At 38.1% G+C, this 20,523-nt stretch overlaps 1 protein-coding gene across 4 annotated transcripts in view; it reads right to left on the minus strand.

Moving 5' to 3' along the window:
- Window positions 1-558: 558 nt before the first annotated feature.
- Window positions 559-20,523, minus strand: part of MTMR1 (myotubularin related protein 1) — a 38,371-nt gene continuing 18,406 nt past the window's right edge. For all 4 annotated transcript variants that reach the window (XM_032702189.1, XM_032702188.1, XM_032702191.1 and 1 more), the window contains 3 exons: window positions 15,748-15,861; window positions 14,171-14,347; window positions 559-2,679 (listed from right to left, as the gene is read on the minus strand). In XM_032702189.1, the coding sequence (XP_032558080.1) occupies window positions 2,515-2,679; window positions 14,171-14,347; window positions 15,748-15,861 (456 nt within the window). In that variant the 3' untranslated portion in view covers window positions 559-2,514. The remainder of the gene's footprint in view (window positions 2,680-14,170; window positions 14,348-15,747; window positions 15,862-20,523) is intronic.

A 20,523-nucleotide genomic window follows, 5' to 3' on the forward strand; every position in this document is an offset into this window, starting at 1 on the left:
AAACCAAAAACCAAAGCAAAAAGTTCCAGCTTTTGAACCAGAAGTTGATAGTTCTGTCCAAAGTGCATCAGAGAGGGAACAGGGTTCTGCTCTCTCCTTAACTAGTTCCATACTGCCTTACTGAACAATAAAAAAGTAATGACAGAATTAGTTGTTAAATCAACAGGAAAAAAATCTGATTATCAGGAAGCAGACTGAGTATGGTGACAGTGACCTCTTCAATTAAGTAGCACATATGAGCTGTAGAATACCTTTGAGTATTTCCATGTGAAGTAGGTACAAACCCATCCATTGTGCTGACACACAGGACACCAGGACCCTCCCCCAGTGCTCTCATGCAGATCAGAGACTCGCTGAGCTGTGTTGAAACTGGTGGATACACAGCCAGTCAGCTGAAATAACTGGTGTTCTGTGCAAAACCAAATTCTGAGTTTAGCTCTAGGAATCCAAGCTTTAAAAATCTCAGAATGCCCAAGCTAATCCAGTCATCACTTTTGCAATAATTACAGAGAAAATGTTGTGATTATTAGCACCAATAAAGAGAAAAACTTCAAAAGATTTTCTTTAGCACTGCATTTTAGAGATAATGTGCTTTACTTTAATATACAGTTAAAATGTCAAGGAAATCCAAAGTATGGAAGAGTTTAATTCAATACCATCTCAACATATTTTGGCAATGTAAAATTCACTGCTGGCACACTGTTCAGCAGAACCATTTTTACAGGAAAACATCTTTCATGTCTTTATAAAAAGCCTGAGGTTCAAGAGATGCAACACTGCAAGCGTTCTTAAACTCTGTTCTTGTACGTGAATATCTATTATAAAAAGCATTCACTACGGTAAAAAGGACATGTTGAAATACCCTGCACTGCACAGTAAACGTTTAAGACTGGATACAGCACTTCAGCCTTTCCAAGCTGAAGTCAGGAAAGTGCTCAGCAGCTCACCTTGCTCATTAACTACATGCTGTGTGGAGTTACTGCAGAGAATGAGACAGAAAAGCACCGACACGTATTAGGAACAAATGTGCAGCAACAAATAAGTACTCACAGTCACTGAAACCCACAATCAGCATAGGGAGTCAACTGGCTCTTAAGAATGGGGCTTAGTTCCCACCAGCAGAACTCAGAGCAATACAAGCATGAGTCAAAAAGCAGAGCTGCAATATTTAAGTGTCCTAAGGAGAAGAACCACATTTTCATTGAAACACGGCAAGGAAAACAATCCAGGGAAAATTTGCAGCATGCACCATTTCTGGGCCTTCCAGGAAGGCCACTGAATAATTTTCTAAAAGGTGGAATGTTACAGTAACCAAATCTCTCTGATATGAGGATTTTTGGGGGGAGATGAAAGAAAGTTGAGAATGTATATTTTACATGAAAACACAGTTAAATTATTCATTTACGGAAGAAATGCTAGTAGGAACTTAAAAAACAAAAAGCCAAGAGGCTTTATTTCAAGAAAACCAATTATTATCATATTACTCAAAAACTTTGTCAAACAAAGTCATTGCAAGTTAAGGTCCTCAAAAGATTTTGGACAGGCAGGATCCATTTTCTGAACACACAGCTTAAACCCACGGGAGGATGCATATGTTTAACATCACATACACATGTGGGCATAAATGCACACAGCTTTGCATTTTGTGTGTACACTCTGAAACAAAACACACTTAACAATGTGGAGCTATACAGACTATACAATTTACACAGCTGGGTGTCATTCCAACCCCAAATATTACCATTTGCTAGAAAACAAACTTTTACTTTGTACAAGACCTTGACATGAGTAAGTTTACCCCTCGCCCAGGAGGCTGAAACTGAACAATAAGCTAAACAGTCAAAAGACTTTATTTCAACTTGTACAAAAGGCATTAAAAAACCTAAAATACATGCTTTACCAAATATATTACATCATACAAGTCAGTGTGGTGTACTCGATAAATCCAGCTTAACTGCATCCACTTTTAATGGCATATTTAGTCAAAATGTAAAACTGACTACACTGGAAAACATTTATTTTAAAATCAATTTCCAAGTGCATTACCCTAAAAAAAATAAATCGCTCTAGCAAAAAAAAATATATATATATTACTGAGTGAAATAAGGAGCTCCCATTCAGAAAAACGTTCTGTGTAAGCATCATGTGGCATTTCATCTGATTCTCTCAACCAGGCATGGTACCCTACGCAGTGTGAGAGGCATTTTTCTGTCTGCTTGGCAGATGGATTCCTTTTTAGGATGGTTAAATTGTTAGTTGCTCAAAACAAAGTTTAATTTCACAATTGGTGATTTAGCTAGAATGTCAAAACACATGTGGGAACTGCCAACAAGAAAATACATCACATCTATTGAAGCTCTTTTTGGCCTCATTGTGATAATATCAGACACAGAATAAGGCATGTAGATCATAGCAATTACAAGTCACTCACGATCCTTTTGTGACAGGAAAAGCATTTCACCCTCCTCTCTGTATTACCTGACACTGCTTTTTTCACATGGCTTTTGTTCCACATCACACAGAGGTGTGCACTGGCGTGGCAGAATGGGAGGGAGATGAACCTCTGTCAGAGGAGGAAGAAATGGAACGTGTAGCAGCTTCCCGCTGCAAATCTTCAACCTTCTTCTGAAGCTCTGCCCGGATGGCCAGGAGCTCTTTAAGATTTTGGTGGATTGGAACCTGCCAGGTAAAGAAAGAAAAGGCTTACTTTGACTCTCATAGTGAGTTATTTTCTCCAGCAATGCTGCTGCTGTTGCCTTAAAGTAACACAAGGAATCCAACATCTTTCAGTATATCAGTATTTAGGAAAAGTGTTTCTTTAGCCATTTGAAATGAAGCATTTCAGGAAACTGTCCCCTTTTAACAACACGGCAGGAAATCTATTCAGAAGAGTGAAACATATCCCAATAAATGTACCTGTATCCCTTATCAATACCACTGTCAGCTGAACTTAAAATGCCTTTCCTGGGAACTATTTCCCCTGCCCGAGGGGGCAGGACTTATTATATAAAGAGAGTAGAGTTCACAAAGCTGGCTCCATATGGAGCATCTTGTTACTCTTCTAACCAGGCATCTTTCCAAGAGCCTGACCCCTTCCAGTGAGAAAAGTGCAGCAGCCAAGTGAGTGGTGCTTGTGCTGGACCTCCCAGAGTCACACTCCAATAAACCTTTCACAGAAGTAGTGGGTTGTGCAGGTTTCTGCCTCTGCTTCTGACAGTACCCAACAGACACCAGAGATGCACCACTTGTACCAGAGTTCTCAGCATTTTTCATGTTCATCTGAAACATTGAACTATATCATGGTCAAAGGAAGATTCAAGCCACACTGGGTTTTGCAGCTGGATTTTTTATCTCAGACAAGCAAAGAGAGACCTCCCCCTCTTCCAAATTCCACAGAAAGGCCAAAAAAGTTTGACTGTAAATTGCTTTTAATTTATTTTATCCCGTATAAACTCTAATTGTTTATAACTTTTGGAAAGAGCAAGATGGGAAAAGAATTTAATGGGGCTGATGCAACAATCACAGGGAAATGCAGCACTGGGAAACCTATGGATTGCTGGATGTTATCCACATGCTGGAATGCCAGGCTCCAGGGAATTGCATTCACCCACTATTGCTTCCTACTGCTTAGAAGTGATTACAGGGCTGGGATGAACATCTGAATGTGCCATTTTCACATGGTGCTATGTGAAGGAGGTAGCAAACACCAGAAAGGGTTTTCTCTTCTTGCCATCAACACACAACTCAGTCACAAGTTATGTTTTTCTGAATTCTGGCTTTTTAAAGGAAGCACAGCAAAATCCATGGACTGCCATATTTTCAGAACCTAACACTCATGTTTCTGACACAGGAAAATACCATTTAATTTCCAACTTTGGTTCTAACTTAAAACAATAAAATAGTGTCAGCAGTCTTTTTAGGTCAACAATTTTTTGGCCATACACTTTTTTCTTGTTTGTGGCTTAGCCCACGAACAGAAACTTCAGTGTATTCAAAAAGTGCTGCTCCCAGTACCCTGGGAGTCATCAATTCATACAGCATGTCATCTCCAGCAATTTTAAAAGCATAACTTTTTGAGTCTTCAGCAGAACAATCACTGCACACCACCAAGTTCCCAGTGACCCTGGAGCCCTGCCTTCACTGTGCAATGAACTCCCTCTCTTGCAATTTTATCCTGCATCCACCATACAAACTCTTCAGCAAATGAGGCCACAAATCTACAGAAGAGCCTCCTTCACCAATCAGACACAAAGCACACCCTCCAGAAAGCCAATCTCATTTCTGTGAGACAGTCTACAGAAAGTGTATACACTCAGAAACATGACAGAACTGAGTCTGGTGATGAAGTTTGTCCCAGGTGCTCTAACACATACTATAGAAAATTCAGATTTCAGTGCAGATTGAGACTTTCTGGAATTAGCACCCCCTGCATTTATTTTTTTCCCCTGAATAAAAGATCCCTTCCTCACAGACTCCCACTTCACAATTCTTTATGAAGACATTTCCCCGAAACACTTAGGTCCCTAGCACAGTGATTTACCATTGGTATCATTAGTCACACAAGCCCTGGGTCACGGCAGATCTGTACACCTGATTTCTGCACAGCTTAATCACAACTCAGCAGACCAGGCCAATTTCTCTCAGACAGCTTTCACACGGGCATTGGCTGCTGTGTTCCACTGCACAGGGCTCAGGCACTCACAAAGAGCAGTTCCACACAACCAGCTTTCGGGGAACCTGCCACAAAAATCCTTTCAGGATACGCTACACAAAAGCTGCTGCACAATCTGGCATGCTCTGTAAAGTGCTTCAAGGAGGAAAAGCGTGGCTGCACATCTCAATCCTCCTCCTGCATTCCCAGAACCTCATTCAACAGACAAACGCTCCAACTTTGACGCAAGTGCTGTTGTCCCCACAGGTCCACCTTGAAGAGCAGAACTGCCTTTAAATAAATTAGCTAAATAATAATAATGACATTTAAAAAGTCTGTGTCTAGTCAAGTCACACACAAAACTCTTCAACATTGAGACTGCAAAATTATGCTCTCAAAAAATTAGGAGGTGTCAGAACAAAGATGACTTCTCCAAACTCAATTCAGCCTTACCATACATCATTGGTTAAATAAACATTAAAATACTGCCTTCCCCCTTGTATTCCTCATTTACTCTGTGCACAGTTTGATGCTACTTAATTAACAAGCAGTTATTCAATATTTAGCTTTCTTTGCAATGTCTGACCCCATCTTTTATTTATTCTTCTGAACTTAAGATGTTTAAGTTTCTTCTTCTGTACTTTCATCTCACGTCAAGAAACAAATTTATTTCTACAGCACCCTAATGAGATATGGGAGTACTAATGCTCCACTTGTACACACAAGGATCTGAAGCTGGCACCTCCCTGATTTTGTGTACCTTGGATCTCCAATTGATTTAACAGAGAACTTGGGAATTCTGCAATTGGGCCAAGTGAGTAGCAAGCAGGACACCCACTAAATAAGGAGCACACACAGACTGACTGCTCCAGGTGAGCTCCCTTACAACAGAGGAATCCTGTGGCAAAGGCAGGGACAAACCTCACTTCTCTGGAGCAGCATCATGCTCCCTCTCCCACAGGGCAACTCTTCCTTTGTCTGCAGGCATGTCCCCTCCAGTCTACTTTCCCAGATTGTATTCCATGGGTTGAACAGAAAGCAAACACCTCCAGTACTTGGAGCATTATTCAGTCCTAGATCCTATTCCCAGTTAGTGATAACTCTCTCACAGATCCTCTCTCTCAGTCCTTTTATTTATTCTCAGTCCTTGAGAATTCACTGAGATTGTTATAGCCTCAGACCTCTAAATTGGATGAATTTCTTCCAGGAAATGAGCAGGCGTGTTTCTGAAACACAATCTCTCTTGCTAAAATCCCATGTTTGCTCTAGAGATGGAATATTTACAGAAAAGCAGCCCCTCGCCCCAACAGAAGTTCACAATACCATATTTTCATATGGGAAAACATTTTCCTTAGTCACATTCCCATAAGCAACTGAGCCTTCTTGGATCAAGTTTTACAAAACAATTCAGTCAGACACACATACTTGGTGACTCAATACAAATCATTAGAGCCCAGCAAAGCTGTAAGCAAGGCAGAGAAAGGTCTTATAATTGGAAAAAAATTATTGGCCATGTTTTAATAAGGGTGTGTTAGATGTAAACATTGCAAGACAGTTCTACATAAATACCACCATGCCATTTCATATAGTAGTGTAAACACGAGGGGGTTTCTATTTCAAGTCTTTCCCAGGAAAGATTCTTTTTGGTTGCCAGTAACACAGCATCATGTAGGTGCACACTGATGTAAAACAGTTCCAAAAATAGGTTTCACTGAACTCCCAACATATACTTTAATTTAATGAATAAGTCAGATTCAGTCTAGAAAAGTCTTGAGCATTTTCAAGCAGCAGTGACTGATTTTTTAGTGATAAAAGTTCATGCTAAAATTACATACTCATGGGGTAAGGAAAAGGTGGTAGAGGCAGCTGAAGTGTTACAGTAGTTCTTACAGTAAGACTTGAAAATCAGCCCAGCATGGGCAGCTGTCTTTTCCCCCAGATGTCTTCAATGCTGCTACTGTAATACCCCTGTTTATAAAAAAACCCCAACAAATTCCAAGGGGAAAAGATAGAGTGAAAACAGAGGAAAATGCCCCAAACAAAACCCCTAACCCTAACCCTCAACCTCAAGTTATGCAGTTTGGGGGGGGGGGGGTTTGTTTGTTTTGGTTTTTAATTAAACCATTCAGAGAACCAAACAGAACTGGAATTATGATGCTTTCTGGGAGCCTCCTTGCATCTCGGAAGGAGGAGGAAAAGTAAAAGGATGAAGCATTGTCAAATGAATTTTGTCACAAAAACCATTAAATAACAAAAGAACTTCAGTTCATTTCCACATTTCCTAAAGACTTATCTGCAGGTAGACCTGTTGCTGTCAGTGTCTCCTCTTACCACCCCATGCAAATTCTTACAGATAACTATCTCCATTTTGTCACCTCACACCATTCTATATCAGCATGTCATTTCTCTCTCAAACAAAGCCTTCTTCAGAAGGAAAGGGGTCCAACAACCTTCACAATAACACCTGTAATGGCTTGCTGTGAACAAGGCTCTCCTTTACTTTGCCACTGTTAGGAATAAAAGGAAGTGGAAGAGTGACAGATTCTGTAAGGAACAAGAAGTTTGAAGAAAATTGTTTATTAAAAGATCTTGTTACCACCTTAACCCTAGAAGTGTGTCCTTGCACAGCACAAGTAGTGTCTCTTTTATTACAGTCTTGTTAAGAAATCACGTAATTGATTTGCCTGACATGAATTTGTTGGGAGGCTGACAGCAGCTGTACTGTTTTCTAATCTCTCATCCTGCCTCTCAAATTAGGAGTGGAAGCTCAAAAGATGACTCTGGACCCATCACCCAGACACATTCAAGTTATTTGTGCTGCTCCACTCCACACATTTCAGCAGAGTGTGCAGCCCTTCCTTTGTCACACCAGCATCCCCACAGTGATGCTGCCAGGCAACAAACACCTGGCTGCTACAGCCAGGTCCATTATTCCTGTCCATAAACCAGGGAAAAGCACAGACCTACTTCTGCTGCACGAGAGGAGCCTACACAGATGAAACCTAACCCTGCAGCACATCTGTGGTTTGCTTGGGCTGGAAAATTGCCTGGCCATTGCTCTTGAGGGTGTTTTTCTTGTGCTATTCAAATTATTACCTCAATGTGCTGAAAAACAATAAATTTCATTTCCGTGATTTAACAAAACATTCCTGTAAAATTAAAGTAGAAACATAAAGGTGAATGCACTACATTAATTTTAACAGATTTTGGTGGGTTAACAGGTTAACCTCACCAAAAAATTCTGAACTATTTATAAGAAATAGAAACAGATTTCTTTAATCACACAAAATTTACAAAAAACAGATTAGAAGTTTATCATTCCAAAGCAAAACTGGCACTTATATCTAAGATCCATAGTACTGCCAGCTGCCCTGTATCCACAGGGTGTTTCTCCTCTCTGGTATGTGCAGCCTCTTTCCCCTGTAAGACTTGAGATAATTCTCCCACTGCTAATCATACTTGCAATACTTGAAACCACATCCCCAACCAGTAAGAAGCAGCAAAATGCTGCAAAATTGAGCGAGCAAAGTAACATCCTTCACTCAGAAAGAACGGATTGTAGGTTTCTGCAAATTAACCAGTTAAAATGGGTGGGGTTTTACTTTCCTGATTAGCTACTTTTGCTGTCTCTTTCATTCCAAAGCAGATACTTTTCCTACACTTTAAATCTAAGGTACCTACTGCTTATAATGAGCTGAAAAATACTGACAAACACTGCTAAAAACATTCTTTATTGCCTAAAATAGCATTGATACGAAACTATTTTTTAAACTGAATTACCCACATACTTCAAAATCAGAACCTGGTGTAGTGTAACTCTCAGCACACATCACTTCACAGTTATAATAATTTATTCCTGCTTGGGAAAGATAAAGTTGGGGTCTTTTAAAATTATCTCCACACAGAAACTATAATTATGCTAAACAATGTACATGCTACATCCCATCCATATAAAAACCACCCAGACATAAGACAGCTCCATTCCCTCAAAAATTCAAACCTTCCTCTTCACAGAATTACTACAGTTCACTTTCAGTATTGATTTTCAGGTTTTCATTCCCAAGGAATCCTTCAGGATCCTCAAGTGCTTTTGGACAGCAAAATTTGTCAACACAAGGATACGTGTAAGAGAAATTATAATAGCTACTCACTTATAGTACTGCCAAGTCTTAATTGGATGGATATCTAGTGTGTATTACTGTACTAGCTCAAGGACAGTCATTCAAATGAAAATTGTTCAACAGTGAATGCATTTTGTCTTGTTCAGCGAGCACACTTTATCTATTTTAGCAACACGGAAGAAAGGCTGCAGAGGAAAATGGTTATTTTAAATTCATTGCTTGACTTAGGACTGTCAGTTTTCCAAAAACCTACTCTGTGCATTGGAAAGACAACAATATCTTTCACTTGAGCTTTTTTGCTCATCTTCATGAAGAGCTGGAACTCTGACAGTCTTGCTTTTAAAGCCTAGTTAACAGGATACACGCAGCAAAAGCCAGCCTCGAATGATGAAGACACTGGTTTCCAATAATAATCAATACTTCCACACTTACTGTAGAGGTGTGCTGCTGAGAAACCAAGCAAAACACCTCCTAGCCTTCTGGAAAAGCAAGTAGAAGCAAACAGAAATTATTAGGAATCCTACCAGGTCGGAATTGGAACAGAGATTTTTGCAAACAACTGCTAGATTCAACCAGACTTGGGAAACTGTACACGCTACAAGCTGATGCCATTGCTTGTTAAAACCTACAGCCCATTTAGATTTAGACATCTGATAGATGAGGGCAATTATTTGAGTGCTTGCCCTTCAAAATATGTGAGAAACTCACAAAAATGAAGATAATTTGCACAGTACTAGTTTCTCTCATTCTGTGCATGTTCTGATGCTGTGCTCATTACAGGATACCAATTTTTTTTCCTTAAATAACTATAGAGTCTTTCAGCACTCAGGATAGGCAGTTAGTCTCTATTTTATTCCATATAAATTGAATGCTGGGAGTTTTATCTGCAGAAATCTTTACACCCCGTTAGAGAGAAACTACCGGGCACTGCATGAAACTTTTGCCCCATCTCACAAGAAACTCTTTGCTAACTGCAGGAATGAAAATCTCCTTTGCTAGGCAACACTCAGTTATCTAATCTACAAGGTGGCTCCTTCTGACATCTCCCACCTCATTCTTTCATGCAAAAAGATGGACTCAAGGCCAGCAGTGCCAAGCAGTTCCAGAGCCATACAATGGCTTTGTCCTGCCACAAAATGGTGTTAAAATCAAATGTATGAACTTTCAAAAATATTACAACCAATGTCAACATACTCAGAAAGTAACACACCAAGCAATGTGATAAATAATATCAACACCCCACGTGCCAGGCAGTAAGTTCCATGCAGTAAGTTATATGTTATCCTATTATATGCAAGATAAAGTATGTCAGTAATTATGTTTTCCAGTTTATTCTCAGCAATTTTTCCAGTGACATTTAGCACGTTATTTGTTCTTTTCAGTATACAATATTTTGTGTTTATTGACACTGAAGTTCAGCTGACATCTGATCACAACTGTTCCACACATCAAATCCTTCTGTAATTCTATACATAGCATAAAATAAAAGCAGCAATTGTAAGCTATTTATATGCTTTACAGTAATTTCTGTATATACTGAACAAGCAGTTTTACTTATTCCTACCTTTTCCTTTCATTTCTGTGAGTGAGCTGCTAACCTACCAACAGACTTTCCCTGGATTTTCACAGAAGCTCCAGGACTGCCTTTAGCAGATTATTCAGTAGCTGAACTGAATTTCTGGGTTATAAATGGTGCTAGCCTTTTACTCTGGATGACAGTCCACACACAAAGAAAAGAATGAATTTGAAAAAATGATAGGGATTCCTGTGATATTATCACTAACACTGTGGCCAAATTTACAGAACAGAGCTTGAAGGAAAATGATCAGGCACAGAAGAATAAAAAACCCTACATAAAACCAAACCAAAACTAAGCCCTGTCCTCCAAGGGTTAAAATGTCACTTCCCAGAAGGCATAAAAACAACTAAACACATCCTAATGCACTATGCAAAATTTGGTGACTAAAATACATTCTCTTCCTTGCCTCTCACATAGCAAGATACAGCTTGAATTAAAAGGACCAGAACTTTTACTCATGCTCTGCATATATGAATGGTAAGGGTATACTACTTCAAAAACACTGCTGTTTCAGAAGTCATACTCAGGAATATAATTGCTGTGCTCTCCCCACCTTCCCGAGTTGCCCAAGCAGATACCTAATGACATCTGGCAGCCAGAGCTCCTGAAACCAGTGTCAAGAACAGGTCAGAATGACTACATGGAAAAGGAAAGGGAAATATATATCAACTGAAAAAATTCAAAAGCATCATATTATCTTATGTATTCCAGACTAGTAGGGTCATCTGAAAGCCAAGGAGTAAGCACCCAGAGAGCCCACACCTCTGTATAAGAGAATGGAAGAACTTATCTTCCAGATGTCATCTACAAACATGCATTTCTCCAACTGAAGGGAAGGACAAATCTGAAAAAAGTTTCTCAGTCACTGAACTCAAGTAAGATAGAATTTAAATCTATCTAATTTTCTCGGGACAAGAAGTCAATAATGATGTAACACCTCCAAACTCAAACCACAGAACATTTTATTTCACTTAAGAATTTAGAATGACCTTGCTGAAGCACAATTTAGCAAAAGGGGAGTCTACAACAAATATCCACATTTAACCTAGAATCTTCCACAGTGTTCACTTCTCAGACTCCTGAGCTTTGAACCCTATGGAAGGAGGCTGGGTGTCACCTAAGTGCACAGGATCTATTGCAGTGCAAAATAAACAGGGCTTTTGATGCAATTAAACACTATCAAAACCACCATTTCAGGCTTCCACAAAACTCAGATTGAACTGAAGATATATCATTCTAAGTAATCTTTTCTTTACAGAACATAAGAATAATCCTAAACTCTGTATGTCCTAGTGCAATTAAGAGTATGCTCAGACTTATCACGCTGGTAAAGGTCTGATGAGACACAGATATTTGAAGACAGAGTACAATAATGCAAAAATTAATGGTTATATCAAGTTGGCATTCAGTAATTCTAAAATTAAAAAAATGAAAGGTCATATATGCTCATTTCCAATAGAAAAGGCAATGAAGTGCAATGATTAACTTCTCTCAGTCCATTTAAAGATTCAAGCTCACTAATCAAGCTGAAATTAGAAAACCTAAAATATTGCCTCAAACAAAAACCTGCCCCTCTGCTCTTATGAGTTTTCTCTCCCCTAACACAAAGCTGGTTGAAAACAGGCATGAAAGATCCATTCTGATTATATTAAAGGACTAATATTCATCTTCCTTTAAATTCACCTACTGGGCATTTCTCCTTTTTGGTGAGCTTCTAGAAAACAATAAACATTTCCTAGTTTCCTGAAGATGTTTTTGCAGCTGATGAAACAGCACGTGAGGTTGCCTTGAGCTATTCATCAGAGCTCTTCATTAACGTTAAATTTATTTTATTTCCCCTTATATTTAGTTGAAAATCAAGAGAACACATTAAAAGGTATTCAACAAAATCACCTTTTATCAGTATGCAGGGATGCCCATTCTTTTAATAAATTCACTGATTAAGAAATTCTTTCACTGAAGATAAGTGAAGACCTGCTGGGCATCACAAGGGTCATTGTCTTTTTTTCTGTCATGGAATGGGTCTGAATGTTACTGAATCAGTTAACAGGGTGTGACATCAGACAATGGAAACACAGAGGAAAGCACATTTAGTATATTGTGATTATGAAGACAGTTTATTTACTTGCTTGTATGAGTTTGTGCTTTCATAATTAGACTGCAATTCTGCATCAAAAAGAGTGTAATTTCTGCAGCAAATTTATCCAAGTAGATGGGAAACACTTCCAAATATTTGTCATAAATATCACATAAATTCAGGCCAGGGACAAGAGGAAAGGGATGATATATCTCCACAAGACAAAGCTTATGTGGTAGAACTAAAAAGTTGAAACAGTTGTATAAGTACTTCAAGAAAAACACGTGGTAGTGAAGCTAAGGCAGTTACCAGGACCATCATATTTTATTACCTTCTGCTGCTGATCTGAGGGACCTGCTCTCACAGACCAGTGAAGACCAGTGGGTCCCACGTGCCAAAGTGCCTGCAGAGTGCTCTCTGACAGGACAGTGAGCAGGGCTTGTCACTAAGCAGATGACAGCTCTGATATTTTCTCATGTCATCTCTTCCCCACCCTCCCCTCTTCCAGACCAGGACTAGCTTTCATGTGTGTCTACAAAGACTGCTTGCTCTCAGGGCCTACAGAGCTCAATCAAATACAAGTAATAAACTGACACTGCTGCAGTCAGTTACACTAAAATGTGCATAAACCACCCAAAATGGTGTTCGGCAAACAGGCTAAAGAAAGGATGTTATTTTGCTAAAAAGCAGTTGACAATTTTACTTTAAAAATTATAAAACTTAAAATACGTGATCTTTCAAAGTTTTAACGAGTTAAGAGAAACAAAGCAGCTCAGAGGAAACACCTCAGTGAGAAGGTAACTAATCCAGACTTTTCCAGGACCAGTGTACTGTCCTTGAAATCTACCTTGGAACACCATCTTTTACAGCAGCCTCTGACTGGTGGGTGTCTAATAAATCTGAAACTCACATCTCATTCTAACACTCCAAGATGAAAGCAGCTTTCAGGCAGTCATTTAATACAGGTAATTCATCATAATATGCTGGGGGGTACCTCGGAATGTTACCTTAATAAAGAGATGGTGTAGCACTCTCAGATATATTATGGCTGTGACAAAATCTGAATGTTCTTCCTTCAGACTTCTAAGCTTGAGAGCATATGGAGTATTTGTCTGACGAGATTTAGAGATTTATCTGAATAGCAGACGTTACTTACAAGAACAAAAACTGGATGAATCAAGGAGCATGTATAGTGAGTGTTTAATCTTTAGTATGCCAGCTTGAAATCGTAAAGGTCAATTGAAAACAAGCATCTATGTGGTGCTAAGTTTAGAAAGCCTGCAAAATGAGCCAGTATATACTCCAATTCGTTCAGAAACTGCTGCTATATTTTATGTCATCGTTGGTAAAGGGCAAAACATGATTAAAAACAAAGGTACACAAAACTCTACAAGAAGGTTAAGGGCAATAAAAGTATTAAAAAGGGTTACAAAGTATCACAGAAGTGGTATAAAAGCAATCTTCTGACGACAAAGACTGTTAATCTGTTACCTTTCACAAGCCAATACAGTAATACTGTAACTCCCTATTCTACTGGTGACGAATGAAAACATCCTTTTTCCAATTTTGAACACATCCTGCATCTTCTTTGACACAATCACCTTTTCCCCTATCAGCTGAAATACACGCAACAGATGAGCACTTTTGAAATTAAATGCTGCATTCAACACTACAAAAACCAGTAATTTCTCTTAATGTCTGTGATCTTCACTAAAACATAAAAGACAGGTGAAAGCTCATACCTGAGGCCGCATCCTCGGGTTCCACCTGACGTAGTAGTTCACCCACAGTTCCAAATGGTTCAGACTGGCAACAGGATACAGGACGTGGTTTTCATAGTTCACATAGAAAGGATTTGTGAACTCCTCTAACTGGCTGTTTATGTAGGACCACAGTGATACAGTCTTGGTGCTCACCTCCTGATGGAAAAAAACCAGTAAAAAAATTCATTATGTGGATTACAAAAACTTGAAGTATGACGTTAATGTCTGTGTATCAGTAATTCTGCCTGTGAAATTTACCTTATCTACTAGAAAATTGCAAGGTGGCTGAGAACACTTCCAGTAGCTGATCATTAAACAGCCTTAAAACTTTAGGAAAACATTTGAACACTTATGCTGGTCCAAGGCTAACAGAGAAAGGAGATTTATATTATTTTCAGAGACACTAAGTCCAGATGAGCAAAAGCAACTCGTACTGCTTACAATTTACAGCAATGTTTACAGCTACTTAAAGATATGGCTACACACTCACCAACTAAACAAACAAACAAAAATAAACTGGTTTTGACAAGAAAAATCAGTGAAGAGATCAGTCGTTTAGAAGATCCAAAACAGCACCTGTGAAAAATAATTACTCAATTTTCCCACTCATACTACTTGCTCCTACCAATTGATACTATGCTTTAAATTGCCTATTTTACCTTTATTTGCACTTCTGAAAGTTGTATTACCCTAAATTTAACCAGCATAATAATGGTTAGATCAAAGATTGTAAACCTGAGCTTGTATCAGATTCATCTTGCAATTTTACACTCCTTCAGCGTTGTAAAGCATGTGTTTCTACTACCGCTGTGTCTTAAATTGCATTTCTTTATTGAGAATTACATCTGACTATTCATTTACGAAAGAAAGCTGCCTGGAAACACTGCATTTGCTGAGAACATGTTATTCAGCTCCATCTTGTGGAATTTACATGCAACTTTTCCCCTACAGAAGCTGTAGAGACAAACCACAAGAAAACAGCAAAGCTGAATGTAGTACGGAATTGCAACTTGCTTTAGAAAATATGAAGTATTAAAACAACAAAGCCAGAAGTAAGCAAAAGTGTACTTGGAATATTAACAACATTTTAATTTTTTTCCCCACAAACCTACACTATTTCATTCACTTAATTTCATTTCATTTAAAATAATTTAAATTTCTGTAGTCTTCAACCATAACTTCTATGTCCTAAAGTGACCTGTAAAGTCAGTGTTAAGAGTTCCTTTGGAAATAGTGAAAGAAATGCTAATATAATTTGATAATGACTATTATTTATAATTGTGTATGTTGGCTAAAAATACCTGCAAGACAACTTACTAAAACCCTCAACCCCCTGAACAGATAATAACTAAAGAAACATAAGTGCCACCTCATTTAATAGCAGGGCATTCAGTACATATTTCTCATACCAAGAAAATTTCATGTGCAAATTGTCTTTTAAGACTATGTGACAAATGTATCCCAAACCCACAGCTCAAATGTTCTTAGCTCTTGTATTCTAAGCATTCTTTTATAAAATCAGCAAACTAAGAATGTGCATAACACTAACTATTTACCTCTTTTAATCTCTCTTTTTCACAGTTGCATAAGAAAGTACCAAAGAGACAACTGTAAAGGTGATCCAGAATGGTGATCAAAAATAACTCGTTGAATTCAAAGGCTGCAGGAAACTGAAATAAAAAAATTGGCAAAATTACTTTAAACTTTATTTTAAGCAGTATAGAAAGGAAGAAACTCGGACATAAGAAGTAACCAAGTAAGAGTTTTTTTCTTATTATTTAGAGATTATTTCAAGGAAAACTCAGGAATTTCAGTAACTCTCACTGCAATACATTCCACCTATGTACTTCTTTATAAATACTTCTCAGAGACAAACTTTACATTCGTTATCCAAGTATAATAGAGTACAAGCATTAGCTGATGTGAAACTGGTGATACAAAGCAATCCATTTAAGATGCTCTAACAGTATTCTGTTCTCACTGCAAACCCTCAAATATATACTTTTTATCTCTTGTTACAAGACAAGAGAACATTTTTTGGAAAAAAAAAAAGAAAAAAGAAACAACAAGATGATGGCATTTAAGAATTATTTCCTTTTCTAACATGGCATGAATTAGACAATAAAGACTGCTGCAGATACATTGTGCTCAACATATATTTAAAATTTGTCTTTAACTTTCTACCCAAGTAAGTTACTCTTCTCCATTTCACCCCTTGAGTTTACTACCAGCCATATACAATAAGCCTTTAATCCCTCTTCTTTTGTACTGGAAAGTAAATCCTGTACATCTGAAATGAAAGAACTGTTATTCCCCTGAGCACCATTAGGTATTTTATTCACAAGCAGAGGTTACCTGATACATTCTAGGAAAAAGAGCTAGAAATCTGAAAACACTCAAAATGTTTCTTTTAATCTGTAGCGCTCTAAGAATCATAAAGGAAGAAATCACTGCAAACTGCATGGGCTGTTAACCATTCAGATAGAAAAAGTCCTTCTGCAATCAAATTTTATAATAGGACTACATGTGGCTTGATGTGTCAAAATAACTTTGTGTTCAGTATGACAAGGGTTGCAAACACAGATACGGAATGATAAGACATTTAGAAGAATAAAAAATTGAGAAGACTAAAGGAAAACTTAAGAAGTAGCATTTCTCTCATTAACATGAAAGAGAATGTTATAAGAGACTAATTTTCAGGACAAACTAAACAAAATTTTCTCATTCCCACTAAAGGACTAAATCTTTTTAGAAGTCTAAGAGGCAAAGCTACAGATTCATGAGGCAGAATTTCTTGCTATATAGAGAAATGCAGAGGACTGTTTTCTGTTATTTGACACTGAAGAATACTGAACACCTTGGCAAGTGACTCAAGAGCTACTTTAAATAAAAGAAGACAATAAGTATAACTAGGAGTAATAACAGAGCAACTGGGACTGTGGCTGAACTAGCTGATCCAGAAATTCCTCTTCAGTGTCATCTGTGATTTATGAAAGGCAAATGTTTATTCATGTTGAAAGTAAAGAGCTGAATAACACACAATGAGTGTGCTTGTATTAAACCCAGAAAGATCTAAGTTTTAAACAATGTTCTATTAAAAGAAGATTTATGTAAGTCAAACATTGTAAAAACATTCTCTTTCCAAGCTAATATATACCAACTTTTGACTGAAAATTTTGAGTAAGGGAATTATCAACATCATTACTCAGAAAGTGAATGGAAACCTTCCTTCTTCTGACTCTGCTACAGATTGCACACTATTCACCAGCACAGCTCACACTGGGGGTTCTCTCACAAATCACGGGTTGTTTTCACCTCCCAACCACTTGTTTTCAGAAAACATAGAGGAACTTAAGATTATCAAATTCTCTTTTCCAGTCATGTTCAAAAGTTATTACTTACAGCACTTCCTTCTCTCTAAGAAATCGTGCTGGAACTTAATTAGAAAACAAGGATGTTACCAAAACAGCTATGATTTTAAATAAGCACGAACAGAACTTGACAAGCAGGTGTGCCAAAGCCAGTCAGGAGAAAATCGAGTGGGGTCTGAGACCCCAATCTGCTGTGTCCAGCCCAAAGCAGCAATCAGATACAGAGAGCAAGAATAATTTGCAAAGCATCAAAATGATATTTGGAAAAAACTTTGAAGACAAAGCCTCTCCTAAAGGGACCCTCTTTAACTGAAAGCATTAAATGAGCCTTGTCACATCAGGGTTCTGTGCTGTGACAGGTCCATACTAATCAGACGGATGCCGACATGGCCACTATTCCAATCCAGTGAAGCATATTCAAAATTCCATACATCAGTGGTTGCACTCCAACTAATTTTTTAATAAGTGATAGCACTTTATTGAAGGCCTGTCTTTGGATACAAGAGTTGTACTGTTGGAGCTGATGTATCAAGACTGTAAAGCTTCTATTACTGCTGCTGAAAAATCACTGACCTAAAAATGCCTTCCTCTGTAGTTCCAAGCCCATTAGCGTCTGTTTGAAGATTCAGGTGGAAAAATTCCCCAAATGAAAATTTACTTCTTGTCAAATCCACTAATTGTGAGAAAACACACGGGTCATTAAAATCTGCCACTTGATGCTGCTGGAGTTGTTAGGGGTTTTTGTAAAGGAGGTACTTAAAAAAAGGAATTCTCTTGTTACGTCTTGTGATGCCAAGTGGCATTTGATTCAGAGACATGCAAAATAAACTTGCTTGTTAATCAATGAACTTGTTCTGCGCCACAGTTACATTTCACATTGAAGCACTTTGCAGAACGGACTGGATACTGAACAGAGAGTGCACTGCTGAATCCAGTGAAAAATGCATCTAATGCATCTCCAGCAACAGCTGACACCCAGTTACAAACAGGATGAAACTGGCAACTTTAAACAGACCTTTCCTCCTGTGAGGGTTCTGTGCATGAAAGGTAGAAAGTTACAACTGATGCTGCAGTGCTACATGCAAATTTTACAGTTCTGTTTCATTTTTAACAGGGCATCAGTATTTCATCAGCTCACATGTGGCCTTTCCAATTTGACATCTGCTATTCGAAATCACCAGAATTTACTAACAGAGGAGGGAAATCACTTCACCATATGTTTTTTTATTAAAATCTGATGTCAATGTACTTGCTCTCAAGTTCTCTGTTATTGTATTTGTGTGTCACGAAGACCATAAAACCAAGGGAAAATATAAGGCTGTCAAGGATTAAATTTCATTGTCTGAAGCTGTCTGGAAATTTGTATCTTAGTGGGAAGTTAGAGATTCTCTCACTATATTAAGTCAACTGTTTTAAGAATGTAACTCTTAGAACCCAGAAGGGCAAATTTGCTTGCTTTGAGCCCATGCCCAAACTTGAGCCTTTACGCCCTCATGCAGCCATTAACACTTATTTGGGCTTTGGAACATTTCACATATGTTTACCATGAACTCTGAAGCATGAAACTACCACTGTTTTATGAGCAAGTGATCAATCTACACAAGGATAAAATAGAATCCTGCTTTTCAAAAGTCCGTGTCAAGGTAATCACAGTCTTCACATCTCTTCTCTAGGTGTTCAAGTCAACTAAAAAATAGAAATAAGTAGGCAGGAACTGTTCAAGAACCATGTTATCTGTCTTTCCCTATGTAACATTAATGATTTTTCAATGCCACTGGTGTCCATGAATTTCAGAACAGTTTCTGGATTCAGGTTTTGAACAGATGTGGGATTGGCAAAATGTTTCACAGATTCTCCCCCTGCCCCCATCCCTTTCTGTTTTTTAAACTAGAGGGAACTAAACTGTTTATAGTAAGAAATAAGAGGCAGCAAGGGAGATCACAAAAATAGAAGAGGCTGCTCTCAATTAAGGAACTCCCCAGAGGACTTTTGTTCCTACCAGGTGTTTAGAACTGCTTCTCTCTGCTATTGTTATTAGCTTTCCTCTGAAAGAGGGACAGAATTTTACATTTATTTTCTCCAGCCATACTAAGCAGCACATTAATGTTGAAACACAGATATATAGAAAGAGAAAGTTTACAAGACAGCCTGGACAAAGGCCCAGTGTACCAGAAGGGAACTCTCATAAAGCACCAAAGATAACTGTTTTGAATACAAGTTTTGGAAACTATGGTGTAAGGTTTTAAGAACCATGTTCAGAACAAGAAGACTAATGTAACATACCTGGAAGTGCTAGGATCATACAGAACCAGACTGTTACCCTTCTCTCTTCAGAACAAATCACATACTATACTAACAGCTTTTACCATAACAGCACAGACCTATGTTAGCTTCCAGGAGGAAAAAAAAGGGGAAAAAAAAAAGAAAAGAGAAAGGGGGAAGGAAAAAAAAAAGAAAAAAAAAAAAAGTCAAGCACCAAGCACTTCTAATTCACTTGGAAATAAAGCCTTCATGTGGACCACCTACTTCAGTAACCCCATTAAGGAACAGAAATATAGAAGCTCAGAAAAATGATGGCTAAATCCATTCGATAATTTAACTTTTCAGAACAAAAATGAGAAGCTCAATATTTTGGTATCTTAAGTATCACTAATTTCAAACATCTCCCCTGGTCCAGAGGTAAAAGCAGCGGTGGAAGTAAGAAAACTTACCAGAGAACAGGCTTATGTGTTAGAAACGCTGTACTGTCTGCATAACACTGAAAACAGCTACATTTGAGATATATATAGAAGAACTCTCTCCTGCCCTCAGTTCACAATCAGCCTGGATTTTTCCTCTTTCTTTAGGACAATATAAATCCATATGAACATTTACTCCACCAGTGAACATGCAATGCAAATCATTTGCATCATTTATCAATAACCCTCATTCATGTAATCAAGGAATCCTCCAAAAGCCTAT

Source organism: Chiroxiphia lanceolata, chromosome 14 (assembly GCF_009829145.1).
Source record: "Chiroxiphia lanceolata isolate bChiLan1 chromosome 14, bChiLan1.pri, whole genome shotgun sequence".
Classification (NCBI taxonomy): domain Eukaryota; kingdom Metazoa; phylum Chordata; class Aves; order Passeriformes; family Pipridae; genus Chiroxiphia; species Chiroxiphia lanceolata.